General features: G+C 39.5%; 1 protein-coding gene across 1 annotated transcript in view; it reads left to right on the top strand.

Moving 5' to 3' along the window:
- Positions 1-912: 912 nt before the first annotated feature.
- The window catches only part of LOC101861823, a 27,553-nt gene continuing 9,106 nt past the window's right edge, over positions 913-19,359 (top strand). The window contains exons 1-11 of the mRNA XM_005100750.3: positions 913-1,128; positions 2,548-2,687; positions 3,237-3,438; positions 4,841-5,006; positions 5,543-5,749; positions 6,650-6,917; positions 7,578-7,651; positions 7,985-8,104; positions 8,561-8,726; positions 9,793-9,956; positions 11,102-11,312. Coding sequence (XP_005100807.1) covers positions 2,564-2,687; positions 3,237-3,438; positions 4,841-5,006; positions 5,543-5,749; positions 6,650-6,917; positions 7,578-7,651; positions 7,985-8,104; positions 8,561-8,726; positions 9,793-9,956; positions 11,102-11,312 — 1,702 coding nt within the window. The 5' untranslated portion in view covers positions 913-1,128; positions 2,548-2,563. The remainder of the gene's footprint in view (positions 1,129-2,547; positions 2,688-3,236; positions 3,439-4,840; positions 5,007-5,542; positions 5,750-6,649; positions 6,918-7,577; positions 7,652-7,984; positions 8,105-8,560; positions 8,727-9,792; positions 9,957-11,101; positions 11,313-19,359) is intronic.

Raw genomic sequence — 19,359 nt, 5'->3', positions numbered from 1 at the left:
CAAAGACTAATGAAAGACAATGAGCAGTGCTGGTCACGTGATCACATTTTTAATTAAACATGATTTCCCCTCTCCCCTCCTCTCATGATGTCATAGTCGCATTTTTCTTAGAGCAATTTTAGCACTAGGCTACCGCGATGCACAAGCCGCGGCAAGTGAAGAGGCAGACGTCTACTGGACCCTGAGCTCAGAATCTCTGATGAGAGGTGCTATAAATAGTGAATGACGAATGTTGAATAGCGATTGTAAGGCTCATAACACATGTATAAGAAAAAAAAAAAAAAGACAAACTATTCGAACACGGTTTCGAATAGAATGAATAGTGACCTCACGCTTCGAAGCTTCGATGAAGTTTTTTTTCTCTCCAAATCGCGCAGCACAGTATTGACCCGCGGTGACTGCAAAGTGCAAAGCGACGCTTGGGGGGGGGGGGGGGGGGGTAATTCAGTTAGGTCCCATTTACAAGTACAGTTTACTGATCGATCAAGTGTTGGATATCGACAGAATGGCGGGAATCCTGTCAACTTCCCGGTAAAACTGAGCGTGGAAACGTGAAATCTGCTCGGTATCGAAGGGTTCTCAGTCCAGCGACCATCTGGCAACGCCAGATATTTTCCGGCCGGCGATCTGAAGGCCTGCGACGAGGGAGCGGCTTCTTTTTTTGTTTGGTAAGTGTTTTTTACGGCGCTCGCAACTGCATAAGGTCATATGAGCGCACGTGAGACACCTAATATTTTCAGTGGTAGGAAATTTTGAATTTTACCGGGGTGGCGGCCGCAGCCTACTCTTATCGATTTTAGACCACCAAGGGATCTTTAACGTGCGCAACTTGCACACGGGCCCTCCGAGATTTTTGGCCGTTGTCCGAGAAGACTAGGTGTAGATCTTTCCTACCAGAGGACCAGGGGTGTGGCAGAAAGACAGCAGTTAGGAGGAGCCAAGGAGTAGCAGTAGAAAGGCTGCAGAAAGAGTCGTTTCTATTAAACGATGACGGTTTTTGAGCCAAACATGGTGACCCGGAAGAAGACGTGAACGACAGCGGTAACCAAGCAACATCTGACGCCCTGTTTCCCTCAGTAGGAAACCTTCGAGGCTTGAAGAAAAACACGGCGGATTTTAAGATTTAGGGTGAGTGCAGAATCACTAAGAAAACCTGTAATTTTGACACATACGTCAAGTTTTCTGCTAAGTATATTTTTGGTCTACAATTATGTGAAAGCTGTGTCTTATAATTATAGTCTCAACTTTCTCCACACACCTGACTTTCGTCTCCGTCTCCTCCGCTTCGCTTCGGCTTCGGCTTCGGCCTCCCCTTCCATTGACTGGCTGGATTTGGTACTCAATGATTGAATAGTCGTGCTTTACTCTTCCGAAAAGTTTACGGAAAGTATCTATTTGAGATCCCTTGCCAGTTTTTACCTTGGCATTCTCCTTAAGTATCTATTGCTAGAATTAAGACTGAATACTTGCAGCATAATAATATAGAGTTGAGCAGGCCTAGCAGTATGTATGTACCTTCTTAGGACATAGCTTGGCCATGGCGTTGGAAGTATAGTTTTGAAAAACGATGCCCCCCCCCCCTCTTGAATAGCCGCTTGTTCTTTTGGGGTTGCATATATGCTCTTGTGCTTTTATAATATATCAAGATTCACACCAGAAAAGAAGGTTGTTAATATGTTTCTCGTCAAACAAAAACCATGGGATGTGTCTTGAAGACACTCTCTGTTATTAAAAGCCAAAGCAATAAGACATAGCTTCTGCCAGTAAAATTTGTGCATATTAAATCTAGATATATGAGCCTTCAAAATTATGTCTGATAGTTTTGAATTTATTTAAACTTTGTTGCCAGGAAACATTGATTCAAAACTCATTTATGGCATCAATCTATTGGCAGCATATGGGTGTCAGTTTTAACCAAACCTTATTGTACAATACTGATACTACCTTTTTGATACTGGTTTTTCTACTTTTTGAGTTTGACCTTCTTCACCACATATATAAATCTATATAAGATTTTATCCCTTTGACATATATGGGCTAGATCTACTCCAATTTTTCTATGACTGGTTTCTAAATTGCATTTTCAGACCAATGTTTGTTAATTTGATTTATACTTTTTAAAAAAAATTACCTGTTCTCCTCCTGAAACACTTTTAAACAAGATTAATTGCTTTTATGGAAAAGGAAAGTGGCCTTTTGCACAGATGGCCATATTATACAGGTGGCCGTCAAGGCAGGTTCGAATGTACTATAAGTAGGCTTACTGTTGTCCAAGTCCTACTCTTTTCAAGGGTTGGAAAGTAAAGACACAATGAAAATCAATAGAATCAACCAAAATAATATCAGTTTACAAATTTATAATTTGATTTTTATTTTGATAATATTATATCTCTGAGATAAAAAAGATGCCAAGCTTTTAATGTAGGCTATATATTTTACAATGATTGATGTTCTAAACCAAGTTCATGCAGAATTCTACTGTATCCACAGTATTCTTGAAGTCCTGCCCCCATTTCTAATTTTGTTATATTATTGCCTCCTCTTCAGTGGATCACATACCACCATGGCAGCTGCTGCAGTAGCATCAAATGTTGAGGACAGTGTCCGGACAATTGCTCAAACAAAGAGAATACGTGTCAGTGAATTCTTCCAAGATTATGACAAACTTCGATCAGGGTTTGTCACAGGTACATAGCTAATGTGTTAATTATATAGTGAGCTGTTAATCTAAATAAAAACAACTTTTTCTCAGTCAGTGCATTTTATTTTATGATCTAAAAATATCTCAGCAGTGTGAATTTGCCTCAGTCATTTGCAGATCAAAGTTATTTGTAACTTACAAAGAGGTCTTGTATTTCATGTCTCAGAAAAAAAAGATGCTTAGTCTTCTGTTGCTAACCCTCTTTAGACAAAAGTTCACTGTATAAAGATTATTTCTTTTAATTCTCCTTAGTACAGAATAGGTCTACTGTATACAGTGTTTTTGTTTTCTATTTAGTTAGGGAAACTTACAACTTTTCTGAAAGAACACTTTGTTCACTTATTTTGGTCTAAGCTCCTGTGCAATCAATTCAAACCTGCTCTAAAGACCACCTGTTCAAGAGATAATCATCTATACAAGTGACCACCCATCCTCCTTGACAATGCATGGTTGTCTTGTACAATTTTTACTGCATATTTATGTGGACTGAAAAATGTAATTTAATAATTTATTAACCATTTATGATTTATTTCAGTTCCCCAGTTTTTCAGATGTCTGTGGCAGACTCTGAGTCTCAAACTGTCAGATGACGAAGAAAGAGCATTGAGCATGAAATACGGCTTGCTTGACAATGGAAAAATTAATTACAAACGTTTCTGCGACACAATTGAGCAGCACTTCAATCCATATCAGCTCAATGCACCTCCGGAGATACAGGAGAAAATACCCATGGAGTAGTAAGTTTAAATTATGCATTTGACTGTTTGTTTTTATATCCCTGCGGTTTTATGCAAAAAAAAATCTGAAATAATGCAAACTGAGACCAAAAATATGAAATTATGCGATTCTGTTAATTTTAACTAAGAATGATAAAGGAAAATAATCTGAAATTGTGCAGAAATTAACAAATTTTGCTAAATTATGCATTCGTTAATAACAGTCTAATTTTTCTATCAACTCGTATTTTTTGAATATTTTCTGACGTTCTGAAATCTATAGTGGGGTTTATCTACTAATTCTCAATTTCATAAAATATTATAATCAAATTCAACACTTGAATAGAAAAGGGGTAAATTTTTACAACATTTCTTCAACTCTGATACTCAGAATGCCACATGCATACTGGATGACATATACTCCACCATATATAAATAGTGAATGTGAGAACTCACCAGCAACCTTCCATTATCCTGCCTTGAAATTTGAGAGAAATTTTTAGATTTCATAAAAATTTGAGAATATTACATGTGTTTTCAAGCAATTTCCAATGTTTCCATGTCGACTGGTGCTTATAATACATCCAACATTTGGGAAAAGCAGACAACTCAACTCTGTTGAGACAAGAAGTCTAATCTGGATATTTGTAATAGTGCTTAGGGGAACAAAATTTATTGTTACGCATTCAAAAGATTTAAAAGCTAAAATGCTTGTTAATTTTTTATGCATGTAAAAAGACAGTGGGTTGCGATGCATTATGTTTTTTCACACTGAAAATAATGAGATTACCTAAACCTTATTTCCTTGTGTTGCCAATTTTTTAAGAGAAGCTGATGGGTAACCTGTCTGTGGCTCTGAAAGATACCTGGAAATATTGAAACCTTTGTCACTGAGATGGGCCTCCAGACTTGTGTAACCAGTTTTCATTTCAACTATGGCAGCAATAGCAGCAACAGTATGAGTAGGAGGAGCAGGGGGAGGAACAAAAGAAGGAGAAAGGGGAAGAGAACATTTGCTTTTTTTCCCGACTTGATGCATGATTTTTACTTTTATTTGAAAGCTCAATACTTCTCATGATCCTGTCCGGTGTGCAATGATGTTGTTGCCCAGGACAGGTAATACAGCCAATACACTTCTCATGATAGTCATTACTTCCCAAAGAGATTCCTGATGATGTGTGTTGAAAGTTAATGATCTATTAAGTTAAAAACTTTAATTTGTTATCGCACTCACAGCAAATGTTTGGATGGGTTTAAATGTTCGGGGGGTATTGGAAAGACTCCCGCACACAACTAGAATTAAAACTTTTCATTTAGTCTAGTTTGTAGACAACTACATCACAGCAACTGGGTAAGTTGAAAGTGATTATCTGTTTGCTATATTTTCACTAGTTAGATCACACTCTGTCACTTGTATTTTCAGCCTTGGTACAGTCCGCTCTACCCGCCCTCTCTCTGTGGGTTCTGAAGCAAGGCTGGTGGAGTTGTTGCGCCGCATGCAACAATACTACAAGGTCAGAGGCATCAACCTGCGCACCCAGTATGAGGATTTTGATAGACATCACAGAGGAGTTGTTTCTGAAAGCCAGGTTTGTGGATATAATTATAAGTGTATTTCTAAGTTCATAAAAGAAATAGTAATTGTGAAAACATGTGCAGCGAACGGATGATGTTTCTGCTTTCTGGGTTATTAAAAGCTTGAAAAATATTCTTCTGTCAAAGCAAAAATCTATAAATGGTTTCAAGGCAAGGTCCTCTTTTGTTTTTATGCCATTTCTGCCTGCAAAAGGGTTTCTAAAGCTTTGAGAAGTGAGTTTTTGCCATGCTTTAGTACCTTTACATTTTCTTTATTACGGGAATATATTAATGGGAAGTTCAATGGCTTACAAAGCTTGTGTATTACAGGGGGTCCTGACCACCAAGGCTGAGGGTATAACCTTGGTCTTTCCGTCATCAGTCAGTCATAATATATATTCTAAGGTTTGATTTTAAGAATATTTTAATGTGTTGTTTACTTTTCATTTTCTTTTAAATCTCTTACAAAAATGGTATTTTCTTTAAAGCTTTATTGATTCATATAAACTGTATTCGTGACAAGTATGTCTGAGACAAATATGTTTCACAGTTTTACCGTAACTTTCCTGGACCTTTGGATGTTGATGAGGAAGACATGAAAACTTTGGTAGAAAAGTACAATGACCCGAAAAGTCCTGGGCTCATCAACTACCTGAACCTTCATCATGATATCTTAGCAGTCCACAACTATGTGAAAAAGGAGAGGGAGCCCGCTAACTGGTCAAGGGAGAGAAGTGTGGACATGACACCACTTTTTGTAAGTACATTGTGTACTGTACTGATATGTTGTTGGCTTCCCACTTTTGAACTTGAATGTGCTGTAGAGATAGTTGTGCAGGCATACAAATGAATGTTGATAGGCTGTAACTGCTTTTGATTTTGAATTTTCAGAGGGAAAGAGAAAAAAATAATAGAAAGTGAATCTGTGAAGTGAGATTAAGTGATTAATATTTGCAGCTAATCCTAATGTCAAACATTATAAAAATTTTAAAAAGTAAGACAGTGAATTACAGTGGAGATCACTTGAACCAAAAATGTTGATCTGGGAATAGCGGTAATCTGAAAGAAACAGAATCACTGCTTTTTTTCTTTGTTGTCTTTGTTAGAAACTACAAATTAACTGAAATGCTTCTAGTTCTACTAAATGGAAAAGAGTTAGATGGTTATGTTGTCTGATTATTCACTAGCAACTCCTCAAGTATTGAGACTCATCAAGTCTTGCTTTGAGATGGCGAGACAGAAGAATGAGACTAGACTGCTTGTGCATTGATTGTGGGCCAGGGAGAAGCTTTGCCAGTGTATATTGTTTATTATACACGACAGTGGGACTACACACCTTGAAAAGTGACACTAGGATAATGAATATTGTCTCTGTGGAACTAGTTCACATACTCACGTACACATGAGCACCTGCATGGCATGTAATGTGATTGTGTTTTATGATGTTACTGGCTTGGGATTTTGGGAATGAATTACTTCCTTTATAAGTGTGCATGCAATTTCAACAATCTCTCTACATGTAAAATATGATGAAGCTGAAATAAATCTTACGGTCCAACAGATTTTGATTAAAACAATCTCCACTGTACTGTATGTTGTTTGTCAAGCATGATAAATTTAATTGTTTCTGTTTTAATGGACAACCTTTTTTTTTCAGCCCTCTGCAGATCCAACTCTATCAGAAATACTTGACAAAGTTCGGGTTGCTGTTTTCAAGAATGGAATTCGCACCATTGAGTTCTTCAAAGATCACGACAAATTAAGGAGTGGTGTTATCACAGAGAATCAGTTTGTCTGTGGGCTTGCCTTAGCCTGTGGAAAAGAAGCCCAACTGGCACGACCCGAAATTCAGAAGGTTGTCGAATACTATCGTCTCCCTGATGGTAGAGTGCAGTACAAAGAATTTTGTGATGCTATGGAGAATGGTGAGATGGAAACTGCAAAAGTGATATAACATTTTTCCTACCAACATAGTTTAGAGAGTTAAGAAGAAAAGTGTTTGCTCCAAGCTGTGTGCTATAGGCAATCATCAATTTGTAGCCTACTATACAGGCATTGAAGGTTGCAATGCAAAGAGGGTCTGAATTTTTTAAAGCATCATTCAAGGAGCTTTCCTCTTAGCCTTTATAATTTGTTGGAGTATAATGCACTGATCTTTGAAATGACCTATGTAATGTTATGGAGGCATTAAACTTCTACAAAGACAAAATACAAGAATGAAAAACGTTTTCTAAATCTCCTTATACTGTCATTATTTTGTGACATGTTTGTTCGTGTATTGAGACTTCTATTCTTAAATTTTATTGTGAAGATTTTGTGAATTAAGCCTCATATTTTCTTACTGTGTTAGACCTAAAGTCTCTATATTTTTTCATACTAATTTGTATTAAAAATGTTTTCATATGAAATTGAATTGCGCCTTTTTCTACACAGATCCTACTTGCTACTTGTGTTTGTTGGTTTTTAACCTTTGGTTAACCAAATTCACAAATGTTTAAAAGATTTTCATCAGATGAGATAAAATTCAGTTCCACTAACATTAACTTTATTGAGAACAATAAATCATTTTCATCCTCTATTCTTAGCATTCAACATCCCTGACTTGGAGAAGAAACCAACAGAGAGTGTGCAACGACCACCAAGGGGAACACTGACAAGGGTAAGTATCAAAAGTAAACTTTTACAGTTTATTATTTTTTAGTTTGAAATACTGTAAAAAAAAAAACCCAGTTAAGGATGTTTCTACTTAATGCTGTTGACACAATTTGGCCATTTTAAAACAGTGTTTTGTGCTAAAATGAAAAATGTATAGCTTGTACATCATTTTGACGAATGTGTATGACAAAAAAGCTTTCATAAATTTTTATTCTTGTCTCGAACACAGTTTTAATTGATTTAGATAATAATACTTTACTTATTAGAATCAAATGTCTTACTCTGGAGGGGAGGGAGCATTCCGTGTTAAAGCCATTGTGACTTTGTTAATGTGCAGGGCTTGAAGCCTCTGACAGAAGGTGAGGAGCAGCGCCTCATGGAAGTCCTCAACACCATTGCTGACAAAGTGGTCAAGGACAGGATCATGATGTACCAGTACTTCAAAGATTTTGACAGGGTAAGGCTCAGCTGTAGTAAACTACTATTATTACAGTGTCATAATTAGATATATTTTACTTTCCTCAAATGAGTCTTGTATGAATTGTTTTCAGAAATAACTTAAAACAAATACTAGAGTTCAAAAATTATATGAGCAAACAAGACCTTTTTTTAAAAATAAAACAAATTTCATAGTACTGTTGTTTTACCTTATGTTTTTTTTGGTCAAATCATCTTTGCAAGCAACTTTACCACATAATTCATAAAAGTTATAAAGTTGATATATAAAAACTTATTTGACCACTTTAGTTCTTTGCCCTTGTATATGCAAATAATAGCATCTTTTTAAGCACAGCTTTAAATGCCTCTTTAAAAATGATTTAAGTGAGCAATTTCATATTGCTGAACTGCTTCTGTTTTTTTACTTAAGAGGTTCAAACTTGATGGAATGTGCTTTATTGATTTACTTTCACAGTCTAAAGCATACACCAGAGTTGTGACACCACCTCAATTTGCACGCATTCTTCACTTCCTGGGACTGAATGTGAACAACGAAGACCTTAAGCTGATTCTGAACAAGTTCCAGGATCCCTCTTCAGGAGACGTAAACTATCCAGCTTTTGTACAGGCAGTGGACAGAGGTCACTTAAATTGTGTGGAAGGCTGTTCTTCTTCAAGTTGTAACGATTAAATTCTTTTTATCTTCTATTTAGATAAATGTTACTTTGAGCCTTTCTTTTCAGGCTTTACAATTTGAATCGTGTATTATGTGCGTTGTGCTGAAGGCAGAAATATGTTTGGGAGAATGCTCACTTCTGTAAATAAAGACATTATCTTGCACACATTGGATGTACAAGACAGTTTAACTTTTTGTAACTTATATAGTGAATATAGAAGTTTCATCTGTAACATTTTGTTGTAGGTTCAGACCTGTTCCGTTTTTTACTACGGTACTAAATAATTGTGCTAGTTTGGAAAGAAATAAAAGATATCTTTTAGATAATCTTGATGATGTAGTGTTTATGGTACTTTGAACAAGAAACGAGTTAGTGGACTAACATTTAACAACTTTTGATGCTTCTTTATCTTTATTTGGTGCTCCTACGTGGTGAGAGATTTATCTGTAGAATACAAATTGTGTTTGTGAGAGGTTTTAAAAATGAAAGTTTGTTTTAAATAGAATAGGATTTTTCTTGGCTATAATTTCTTCCCCTCATGTACCTATCAAAGCTTGACCAATTTTAGCACACAAAATTCCCTCTGCCTTTAGTTATTATATGTTGTTAGAAATACTGACGACAATTTAAAATAATATTGTGCTAAAGGTAAGTGAGTTATTTGATGCTCATTATTATCATTGTGTAGGCTTGAGATGCCAAACTGACTCCATGTAGCAATGCAAAGGTTAGAAGATCCCAATCAGAATACCTTAGTTTTCCCCTAGTATCACCAGAAAATCGCTCAAACTGTTATTTCAGTTTTATTTAAGAAATGTTATTTTTGTCTCCGTAATGACTCCTCTTAACTGTTTACAGTTTAGCTGTCTGCTTAACTTTTCAAGTCAAACCTTTTCTATAATAATAGAACAATATATTTGATATAAATCTTTTTTTTTCAGAGGTAAGTTATGTTTACTGTGATACCAACGAGCTTTTGTGTGTAACTTCTTCTTTCTTCATGTGTCATTAACTTCTGATCTGTCAACAGAATTTGTTGGGCACACAATGGATGATGTTGACATCTCAGATCCAAACAGAACAAATGTGGTTCCCCAAGCAGTTGGAGAAACTAAATGGGTGGAGAGTCCCCCTGTGAAGTTTGAGGAGCTAATGGCAAGGATCAGACACATTGTGCTGGCAAGCAGACTCAGGGTAAGATCATATGTGTTGATTCCATTTTTGTTATGGGGTTAAGCTTCCTTGGAGATGGCCCAGCCCTCAGAGACAATATAAAACACCTATCAACTCTTAGTTTACAGTGAGCCAGATCAGCTGGTGCACAGTGTCGCTCTGTTGCTTACTGTCATAACAAAACTCAGCAAAACCTGAGCAAATCCATCTTGATTGTAATAAAAAATTTTATTGCAAGGATAAGCAATTTCTTCTCAGTTTGGTGTTTATTTTAGGCAGACAGGTTGAATAAAAGCATAGTTATCAGGAAGTTTGTGATGTTAAAGATTTGGATGACAAAATTGGCTATGTTTAAAGGTGGAATAGCCTTCCGTATCCTTTGAGTTCAGTCAATGTATGTTCTAAACAGTCAAGGCTGACTTCTTTTTGATCTTCATCTTGCAGAAACAAACAAGTGTGCAAAATAGGATTACACATTGTTGATTAGTCATATCCTCTGTCAGTCTTTTTAATATTTACAAAATTAAAGAAACCTCACAAGTTCCAGTGTTTCATCTCACATGCAGCTTCTCTTATCAACTATTGTTTGAAATCACATTGGAGGCATCCCTTTAATTTTGATGGAACTAATTGAGAAATAAATAGAAAAATGTCCCTCAGGGGAAAAGGGATGATTCAGTGCGTCAAAAATATATAACAATGTATGCTTCTATTTAGTTGTTGTGTGTTCTTTCTGAAAATGTACAGCAGTCAATGAGATTCCATGAACAAAGTATTTATAGTTCATGCAAGACACATTATGTCTATCTACTGAGTGGGAAGATTGTAAAGCTGGGACATGTGCTTTCTTAGTATGCAAATGATACCAGTACCATAATGGGTGCATCATATTCATATATAAATAATGTGGAGAAAATTTAAAGTCAGTTTGCCTCTTGTGAAATTCAAAATAAAGTTGTAATTGTCCAAGATGGCCACCCATTGTCAAGGAGAAAAGTAGTTGTCCTATACTAGAATATATGTGACTAGTGCATCTTGCAAGTTTTCTTGCCGGTTTGATTATAAATCAAAGATTCCATGCTATTTATATATGCACTTGAACATTTATTATATGAACATGCTTAGATGCTCACTTCTTACTTCTTCTGTTGCTATTGTTCTTGCAGGTGATCGAGTATTTCCAAGATTTTGATCCGCTGCGCAGTGGCTCTATTAGCATTCCTCAGTTCCGGAGGGGACTGGCATCCATGGGGCTCAGTAAACTGGGTCAACATGACCTCAATGACAACCAGTTTGACATGCTGGTGGAGCAATACCGAAACCCAAAGAAACCTGATCAAGTGCTGTGGACTAACTTCCTTGCAGACATTGAAAGTGGTAGGTTCTATCAAGCTTGTTTTTGGAAAATAGAACTGAGTGGCAACAACCAAGAAACAGGTGGAGTAGGATAACAGCAAAGATACTACTTACTTACTTAGTTTGAGAATAGGCGTCATTGCAGGCGACACAATACCATAGCTGCTCTTCCTTCCTCTCCAGGATCCATAAATAGATCTGCCTGCTGATCATGCCAGTTAACTCACTTGCGACTGGGCCCTTTCACCAGCCACAAGCGTTGAAGACTGGCGTTTTGGGGGGTATTTCAATAAAGGGAGTGCTTATTTAGGCCACATATGGCCTAAATAAGGTAAGGGAGGGGGGTTTAGCTTATTTAGGCCACAGTGGACTGTGGCCTAAATAAGGGCGAAAACATAGAGAACGCCGATTTCGGAGACTGACTCAGTAAGCGCCGATAGGTATAAAAATTCTCTTATGATTTCCAACTTGCCCCACATAGAGCTGGCCGACTGCAGGCGGCTTTAAACTCGGATCGGAGTTGTCGGCTTTATCGGAATCCAAACTACATTCTTATTACGCCGAAAAAATGGGAAGGGCGTCTCGCTGTCAACTCACCACCGCAGTGCTTTCTTGTCGTATTTCCATTTTTTAACAGTGAAAATGAGACTTCTTCTTTAACTCACATTTTGTTATGAACTGTTTTCACTGTTATTAAAAATGGAGGTACGACAAGAAAGCACCGAGGTCGCGAACTCCCAATGCCGTCTCGCTGTCTCGCCGTCGCCAACTCGGGTTCAGCGGTTTGTGTGATGTCACCCGACTGGACTGGGGACAATTTTAAATGGTCATTTCAGAGCTGGTGCTTCACGGTAGACAAAAACTAATTACATTTTTGAAATCAGCATCGTCAAAATAGGGTGGTCACCGAGCAGAATTGCATTTTAAGCAATATTTAAGAAAATTCGTGTTTTTTTCCCCCAAAATATTATGCTGTGTTGTGATGTAATTAATTTAATTTTTTTCTAGATCTACATATCTCGGCTTTACTGTGTCAATAGAGTGTGGTTTTGAAGAGACGAGGCCTGTGTAGTTTTTCGTTGTGCGTCTAGAGATCTGCTTATCTGGCTGTGTCGTGTCGTGTCTTGTCAAAATGGATGTCGATTTACAATAATAATAATAATAATGATAATAATAATAATAACAATAATGAAGATAATTTCTATAGCGCCCACTCCCGTGTAAACACAGCTCTAGGCGCTTTACATAAAAATACATGTACGAACAATATTCACGCACGCGACACAAACACAAAAATACACTCACTCAAACACACACACAAACACACACAAACACACACACACATACACACACACAAACACACAGACATACACACTCACGAACACATAACACGCACACATGTGCACACACATGTACGCCAAACACACACACACACACACACACACACACACACACACACACACACACACACACGCACGCACGCACACACGCATCTACTTGCTTATCACACGCGCACGCTTACACGTCGTCACGAAATGAGCATAAAATAATATACACAATGCAATTCACAAAATACATAACTGGATACATAGTCATTTACATAACATTGTATTGAACCTGAATCTACAGACAAAAAAAGATGTCATTAAATGTGTCTTTAAAGATTTAAAAAAATTTAGACTCAGATGTTTTATGTCTCAAGGGTTGGGGAAGAGAGTTCCAAACTGACGGAGCAAGGTGGGCGAACGACCTTTCAGCTAATTTTTTACCCCCTTTTCTAGGAACTCTTAAAAGATACTGATCGCCTGATCTTAGTGATCTAGATGGAACATACATCTGGATGAGATCACTAAGATATGAGGGAGCTTTGTTATTGACACATTTATGACATAATATTGCAATTTTATATGACATTCTACCGGATACGGGAAGATGATCTTTCTCCTCCCTCTCTCCCTCCCTTTCTCTTCCTCCCTCTCACCCTCTCCCTCCCTCCCTCCCTCTCCCCCTCTCCCTCCCCCCTCCCTCTCCCCCTCTCTCTCTTCCTCTCTCTCTTTCCCCCTCTCTCCCCCTCTCCTCCTCTCCCCCTCCCCCTCTCGGATGACGAGTCCATTCTTGTAAATTTGTAATCACTCAAGACCTAGAACTAGATTCTAGATACGGTAGATGTAGGCAGACTAGACAACAGTAGATCAATGCAACGCGAGCTTAAAGGGATCGGCAATAGGCGCCCTCTATGTGGAGTCAAGCAGACACCTACTGGCGCCTGTCCGAGTCGATCTTCAGCCGCTTAAGTTTCGGCTTTCTTTATGTTATCGCCCTATGGTAAGGGAGGGGGGTTTAGCTTATTTAGGCCACACATGTTCAAACTACCCTTTTCAGGCAACTGAGTTCATTCCACTTTCATAATGGTGCACCTTTCTCATTTAGTATGGTTTTGCCTCAGTGTACAACTTATAAATCATAACCATAATGAATATTGTAAAGAACAAAGCACAATACGCAAAATTTTGCTCAATTCCAATGGTTTGAATGAGGGCCGGATTTTTCCTTCATGGAGGGGCAAAAGCTAGGCTACCATTTTGGCACACTTTGGTCAAGTGAAAAGGTCAAATCCTCCGAATGGACTTTCGGGTTAAATTTGGGGTATAAAAAGTGTGTATACTACGTGGCTGAGTCAAAGTTACACTATCTTTGCCTGAGTGACACTCTCTCGTACTGTCTCGTAGTAGTACATGTAGGCTAGTAGGCCTAGTAGTAGTAGTAGCAAAGATCGTGTAGAGAATATTTGGTAGTAGATTCTATCTAGTAGGCAGTTTAGTGAACGTGCTCGCGGCAGGGCGAATCGGCCTCGATAAGCCCCGTAGACTTTTGTGATCGGCCACGAAGCCTCGTGTTTTGATGGGTCTAGATCTAGATCTAGATCTAAACAACTCAGTGCTATTCGCACTGCCACATCCGACAGGCCTAGATCTACATCTTCTTAAAAGGAAAAGAAAGATCATCAAAATGGTTGAATTCGCATGAAAATCAATTAGATAGAACTAGAACTATTAAAACTTGCTTCTGAAAACAAGGCAATTTTTATACGAAGGCCATTTTTATAACTCGATGAAATAAAAACTACTGACTGTGTACTGTGTTATTCTGTATAAAAATAAATTATGAAACTTCAGGACGTAGATCTATTATTATTTACCAGCATCTTTTGACGTCTGAGCTGTAGAGGTTGAAGTTTTCACAACACTAATAGATCTAGTAATAGGGTTAGGTAATACGGCTTTCCGTAAAAAATGCATAGATCTACAAAAGCCGACCACCGAATCGACCGGGCGCCTCGGACTCCCCTGCACTCTGATTCAATATTATATTTAAACAAAAATGCTAATCAATGAAAATTGCAAATTGATAATAATAGTATAGTCCTGTAGAGGATAGGTGGACTCCGGGGTCTGCATAGCGAAATACTAGGTTTTAGGATGTGGACCCCGGAGTCACCGTAGTGAAATAAGGTTTGGTTTAAGTAAGGATTGGTACTAGGTTTTAGGACAGGTGGACCCTGGGGTCACCGCAGTGAAATAAGTAGGTTTCTTTAAAGATTGGTGGAACCCGGAGTCACCAAGGCCATAGAGGATTAAGAAGGTTTAATTAAGGATTGGTGGACCCCCGGGACACCTTGATTAAACCTACTTATTTTACTACGGTGACCGCAGGATCCATCTATTCTAAAAACCTAACTAGTGTTTCGTTAGGTAGACCCTGGGGTTCACCTTAAACCTACCTATTTCACTACGTTGACTCCAGGGTCCACCAATCCTTAAAATTAAACCTAGATCTATCTACATGTACTTATTTCACTACATTGACCCCAGGGTCCACCAATCCTTAATTAAACCTAGATCTACTGATTTCACTACATAGACCCCGTGGTCCTCCAATCCTTAATTAAACCTATATCTACTTATAATTTCACTACTTTGACCACGGGCTCCGCCAGTCCTATTATAAAATAAACTTAGATCTACTTATTACATTATGTTGACCCCGGGGTCCACCGATCCTTAGTTAAACCTAGATCTACTTATTTCACTACGCTGACTCCGGGGTTCACATCCTAAAACCTAACATTTTGTTAGGTAGACCCCGGGGTCCACCTATCCTTTTGGCTAGATAGACCCCGTAGTCCGCCTATCCACTTTCTTGATAATAACTGAAAACAATACATGCCAGTTGTCATTTATAGTGAAGAAAAATGAGGGGAAAAAATATAATTAGGTAGACTTTAATTTGTCCAAAAAATTGCAAGTGCAAGTGAAGATCATAAAATAATTTTGTTATTTTCTGGTCCCCTTTCCAAGGACCTTAAATTGATTCTACATCACATGTCATGTACGATACGGCTGTGAAGGAAAATGGATGTGAAGAGTTTTAAAGAGATAATAATGTAACTTGTAAAGAAACCAATGCTTTACATTGGTTTGGTTATTTTGACTACATATGTGGCCTAAATAAGGTAAGGGAGGGGGGTTTAGCTTATTTAGGCCACAGGTGTGGCCTAAATAAGGTAAAGGAGGGGGGTTTAGCTTATTCAGGCCACAGGTGTGGCCTACATAAGGTAAAGGAGGGGGGTTTAGCTTATTTAGGCCACCTGTGGCCCAAATAAGGTAAGGGAGGGGGGTTTAGCTTATTTAGGCCATATGTGGCCTAAATAAGGTCACCCTTCAATAAATCACCACAACTCTCAAAATTACCCTATTGTAATCATTTTTTGACACAGTAAAGTAACATTCAAGCTTAATCTAATACAAAAAACTAAAGTTGTCTAAGTCTAATACTTTAATTTGTATGATTTTTTAAAAATTGGCATGAATTTGATTTTCGAAAAATTTCTAGAGACGTGACAAGTAGAATGAAATTCACTGCAACAACAAAAATAAAAGTTCAAAGTGTTCTGGTTTGATTTGTATACATGTGCAAGTGTTTGGTGAAAATATAAAAGCTGGTCTGTGCATTGATTCAGACCCATACACTGAATTACATGAGACAGATGTACGGCACGACGTTGTGATTTCGTTGCGCGAAAAACAACACCGGTACTAGTGCTAGATCTAGCCCTAGAACTGCGACTCGGGCCGTGTTTGGGTACATATCCAGGATCCTAACTATTAGACACATCATATTCTGAGACACTAGAACTAGTAAAACGCACAGAAGTATAGAAAACGGCGAAATTATGTGATTCTTGTTCATGCGACTTCTTCGACCGTTACTACGACGCGACTGTCGGATTACTATGAGCTGTATAGAAAAAAACAAAGCGCGAGTTCCGGTCTGTTCAACCCCAGTTGGGGTCACTGTCCTTCACCTTCAATAACTTAAAAACTACCGGCCCCAGAGATACGAAACGAAGTCTAAGTAGCTCAGGCTTGGCCAAACAAGGGTACGAGGCGGGTCTCGCGATCCGTGCGTGATTTGTAGAGCGAAAAAAAAATTCCAAAGTTGGTCACGCAGGGCTTGTGAGACCCGACGCGAGCGTCATGGCGGGGGTCACGCAACTGTTGTGTGACCCGTCTGAAGTGAGTTAACAGCGGGTTGGATATTCTTCTGGCTTTTCCACACAGGTTGCTGTCTCTCTCCGACCCTCTAGAGACACCAGCTTCCCTTATTCTATGCATTGTGTGTGAAGTGGTGTCTTCATCCTCTCTGTAGTCTTTGAACCATGTTGTCAATGCTGCAATGACTATTGGTGGATCTAACAGTAATGATAAAATGTATTACTGTAGGAGTAGCGCTTAAATAAAGCTAAGACTTACCTCTTGAGTTGTTGTGAGTTGAACTGCTCGCCTCTCGGTCTTGATTTTTACTCCCTGTGTCACTCTCGCGGAGAGTGACGTCCCTTGTCCTTGTGAGGTCAATGCGATCGTACTTGTAGTGTTTCGTATAACCCCACACAACCCCCCATCAGTGTTGTCCTCACATAAACCTCCTAGGTGGACGAAGTTGACGTCCGGACCTGGAGCTCTTGGAAGCCGTAAGATGAGGCTGCTGAGATGAAGAAGGTGGAGGTGGAGGAGCAGGATTGTTAGTTGTGATAGTTCTGGGCCGTCCACGTTTCGGTGGGTGAGCGATAAGGACTGGTTGCGACGTTTCTACGTGGGCCGGTTTCAGGCGATCAATTGAAATCGTTTCTGTCCTATTTCCCATGAGTATGTGGAAAGTTTTGCTGTTCCGAGCAGCTACGACGTATGGTCCAGTGTATGGACGTTGTAAGGGACGTTGAGAGGCGTCGCATCTGATAAAGACATACTTTGCTGTTGTCAAAGTGCTTGGCACCTTGTTTGGAGGCTGGCAGTGTCGTGAAGTTGGAGTGGGTAGGAATGATTGGGCCTGGCCACGAAAATCATTCAGCTGTTCAGTGGCACAGAAAGGGGTGGCGGTGGCAGCAATCAGTTCTCCTGGAATTGTGAGAGGTTCTCCGCACACTAACTCAGCCACTGAAGTTCCGATGTCCTCCTTAGGAACAGTTCTTAGGCCCAGCATGACCCATGGTAGTTGTTCCATCCAGTTGGGACTATGTAGTCGAGCCATGAGTGAGGATTTAAGAGTCCTATGGAATCTCTCGACGATTCCGTTCGACTGTGGATGATAGGAAGTCGTTCGATGGATCTTAGTCCCGAGTCTTTCCATAATTTCCGTCCAGAGGGCAGACATGAATTGAGAACCCCTGTCAGAAGTAATGTCTGTTGGGATGCCAAAACGGGCTATCCATACACTGATGAGCGCATGTGCACAAGTGACAGTAGACGTGTTTTGTAGTGGTATCACTTCTGGCCAGCGTGTGCTGCGGTCAATGATTGTAAACAGATAAGTGTATCCCTGGGAAGAAGGGAGAGGTCCGACAATGTCCACGTGTATGTGACTGAATCTTTTCTTTGGTGTTGGAATCTTCTCAAGTGGGGTGTGGACGTGTGTGTGTACTTTGGATCGTTGGCAATCCAAACACTCTTTTACCCATTGTCTAACTTGTTTTTTCAAACCATGCCACACAAACTTCTGGGACACAAGTCGTGCTGTAGCTCTTGCCCCTGAATGTGAAAGGCTATGTATGATGTCAAAAACTTGACGTCGGAAGTCTGGTGGCACCACTGGGTGTGGTTTCCCTGTGGAGATGTCACACAACAGTTGAGGACCGGTTGGTTCTACAGCTGTATAAACCAGACGGAGATTTGTGATGGCTGTGCGATAGGCCTGAACTTCCTCACTTGCGGCCTGAGAAGTTGCCATTGCCGAGTAGTCTACGCCTACCGACACGTTGGAGATAGAGCGTGAAAGGCAGTCAGCGGTGACATTGTCTTTACCCGAAATATGCCTGAGGTCTGTTGTGAATTGAGAGATGAAGGACAGTTGCCTCTGTTGTCGACCAGACCAGGGTTCTGTGACTTTTGACATCGAGAAAGTCAGGGGCTTGTGGTCAGTGAAGACACAGAATAATCGACCCTCAAGCAGGAACCGGAAATGACGAATGGAGAGATAGATGCTGAGCAGTTCTTTGTCAAAGCGCTGTACTTCTTCTCTGCAGGACGTAAGCGTCTACTGAAGAAAGCTAAGGGTTGCCACGACCCATCCACAAATGGTTCGAAAACCGCGCCATCGGCTTGTTCCGATGCATCACATGAGAGTGCGATGGGCACGTCGGTGTTCGGGTGGGCAAGCATGGCTGCCTCTGTCAGTGCTGCCTTGCTAGTCTGGAAGGCAGTGCTCATTTCTTCCTACCACTGGACCTGAGTGGACTTTGAAAAGTTCTTTAAAGCATTGTACAGGGGGCGTTGGACCTCTGCTGCATGGGGAATAAACCGATGATAGAAGTTTACCATCCCTAAGTACTCTTGTAACCCTTTCACTGTTTGAGGAGGGGGAAAATCCTCAATTGCTTTAATCTTGGAGGGGAGAGGTGTAGATCCTAATGGAGTGATGTGGTGACCTAAGAAGTCAATCTCCAGGACTCCAAAAACACATTTCTCCAGTCTTACCACAAGACCAGCCTCACGCAATCTTTCACAAACAGCGT

This window comes from Aplysia californica, unplaced genomic scaffold (genome assembly GCF_000002075.1).
Source record: "Aplysia californica isolate F4 #8 unplaced genomic scaffold, AplCal3.0 scaffold00259, whole genome shotgun sequence".
Lineage (NCBI taxonomy): Eukaryota > Metazoa > Mollusca > Gastropoda > Aplysiida > Aplysiidae > Aplysia > Aplysia californica.
This window is presented reverse-complemented; position numbering and strand designations above follow the sequence as displayed.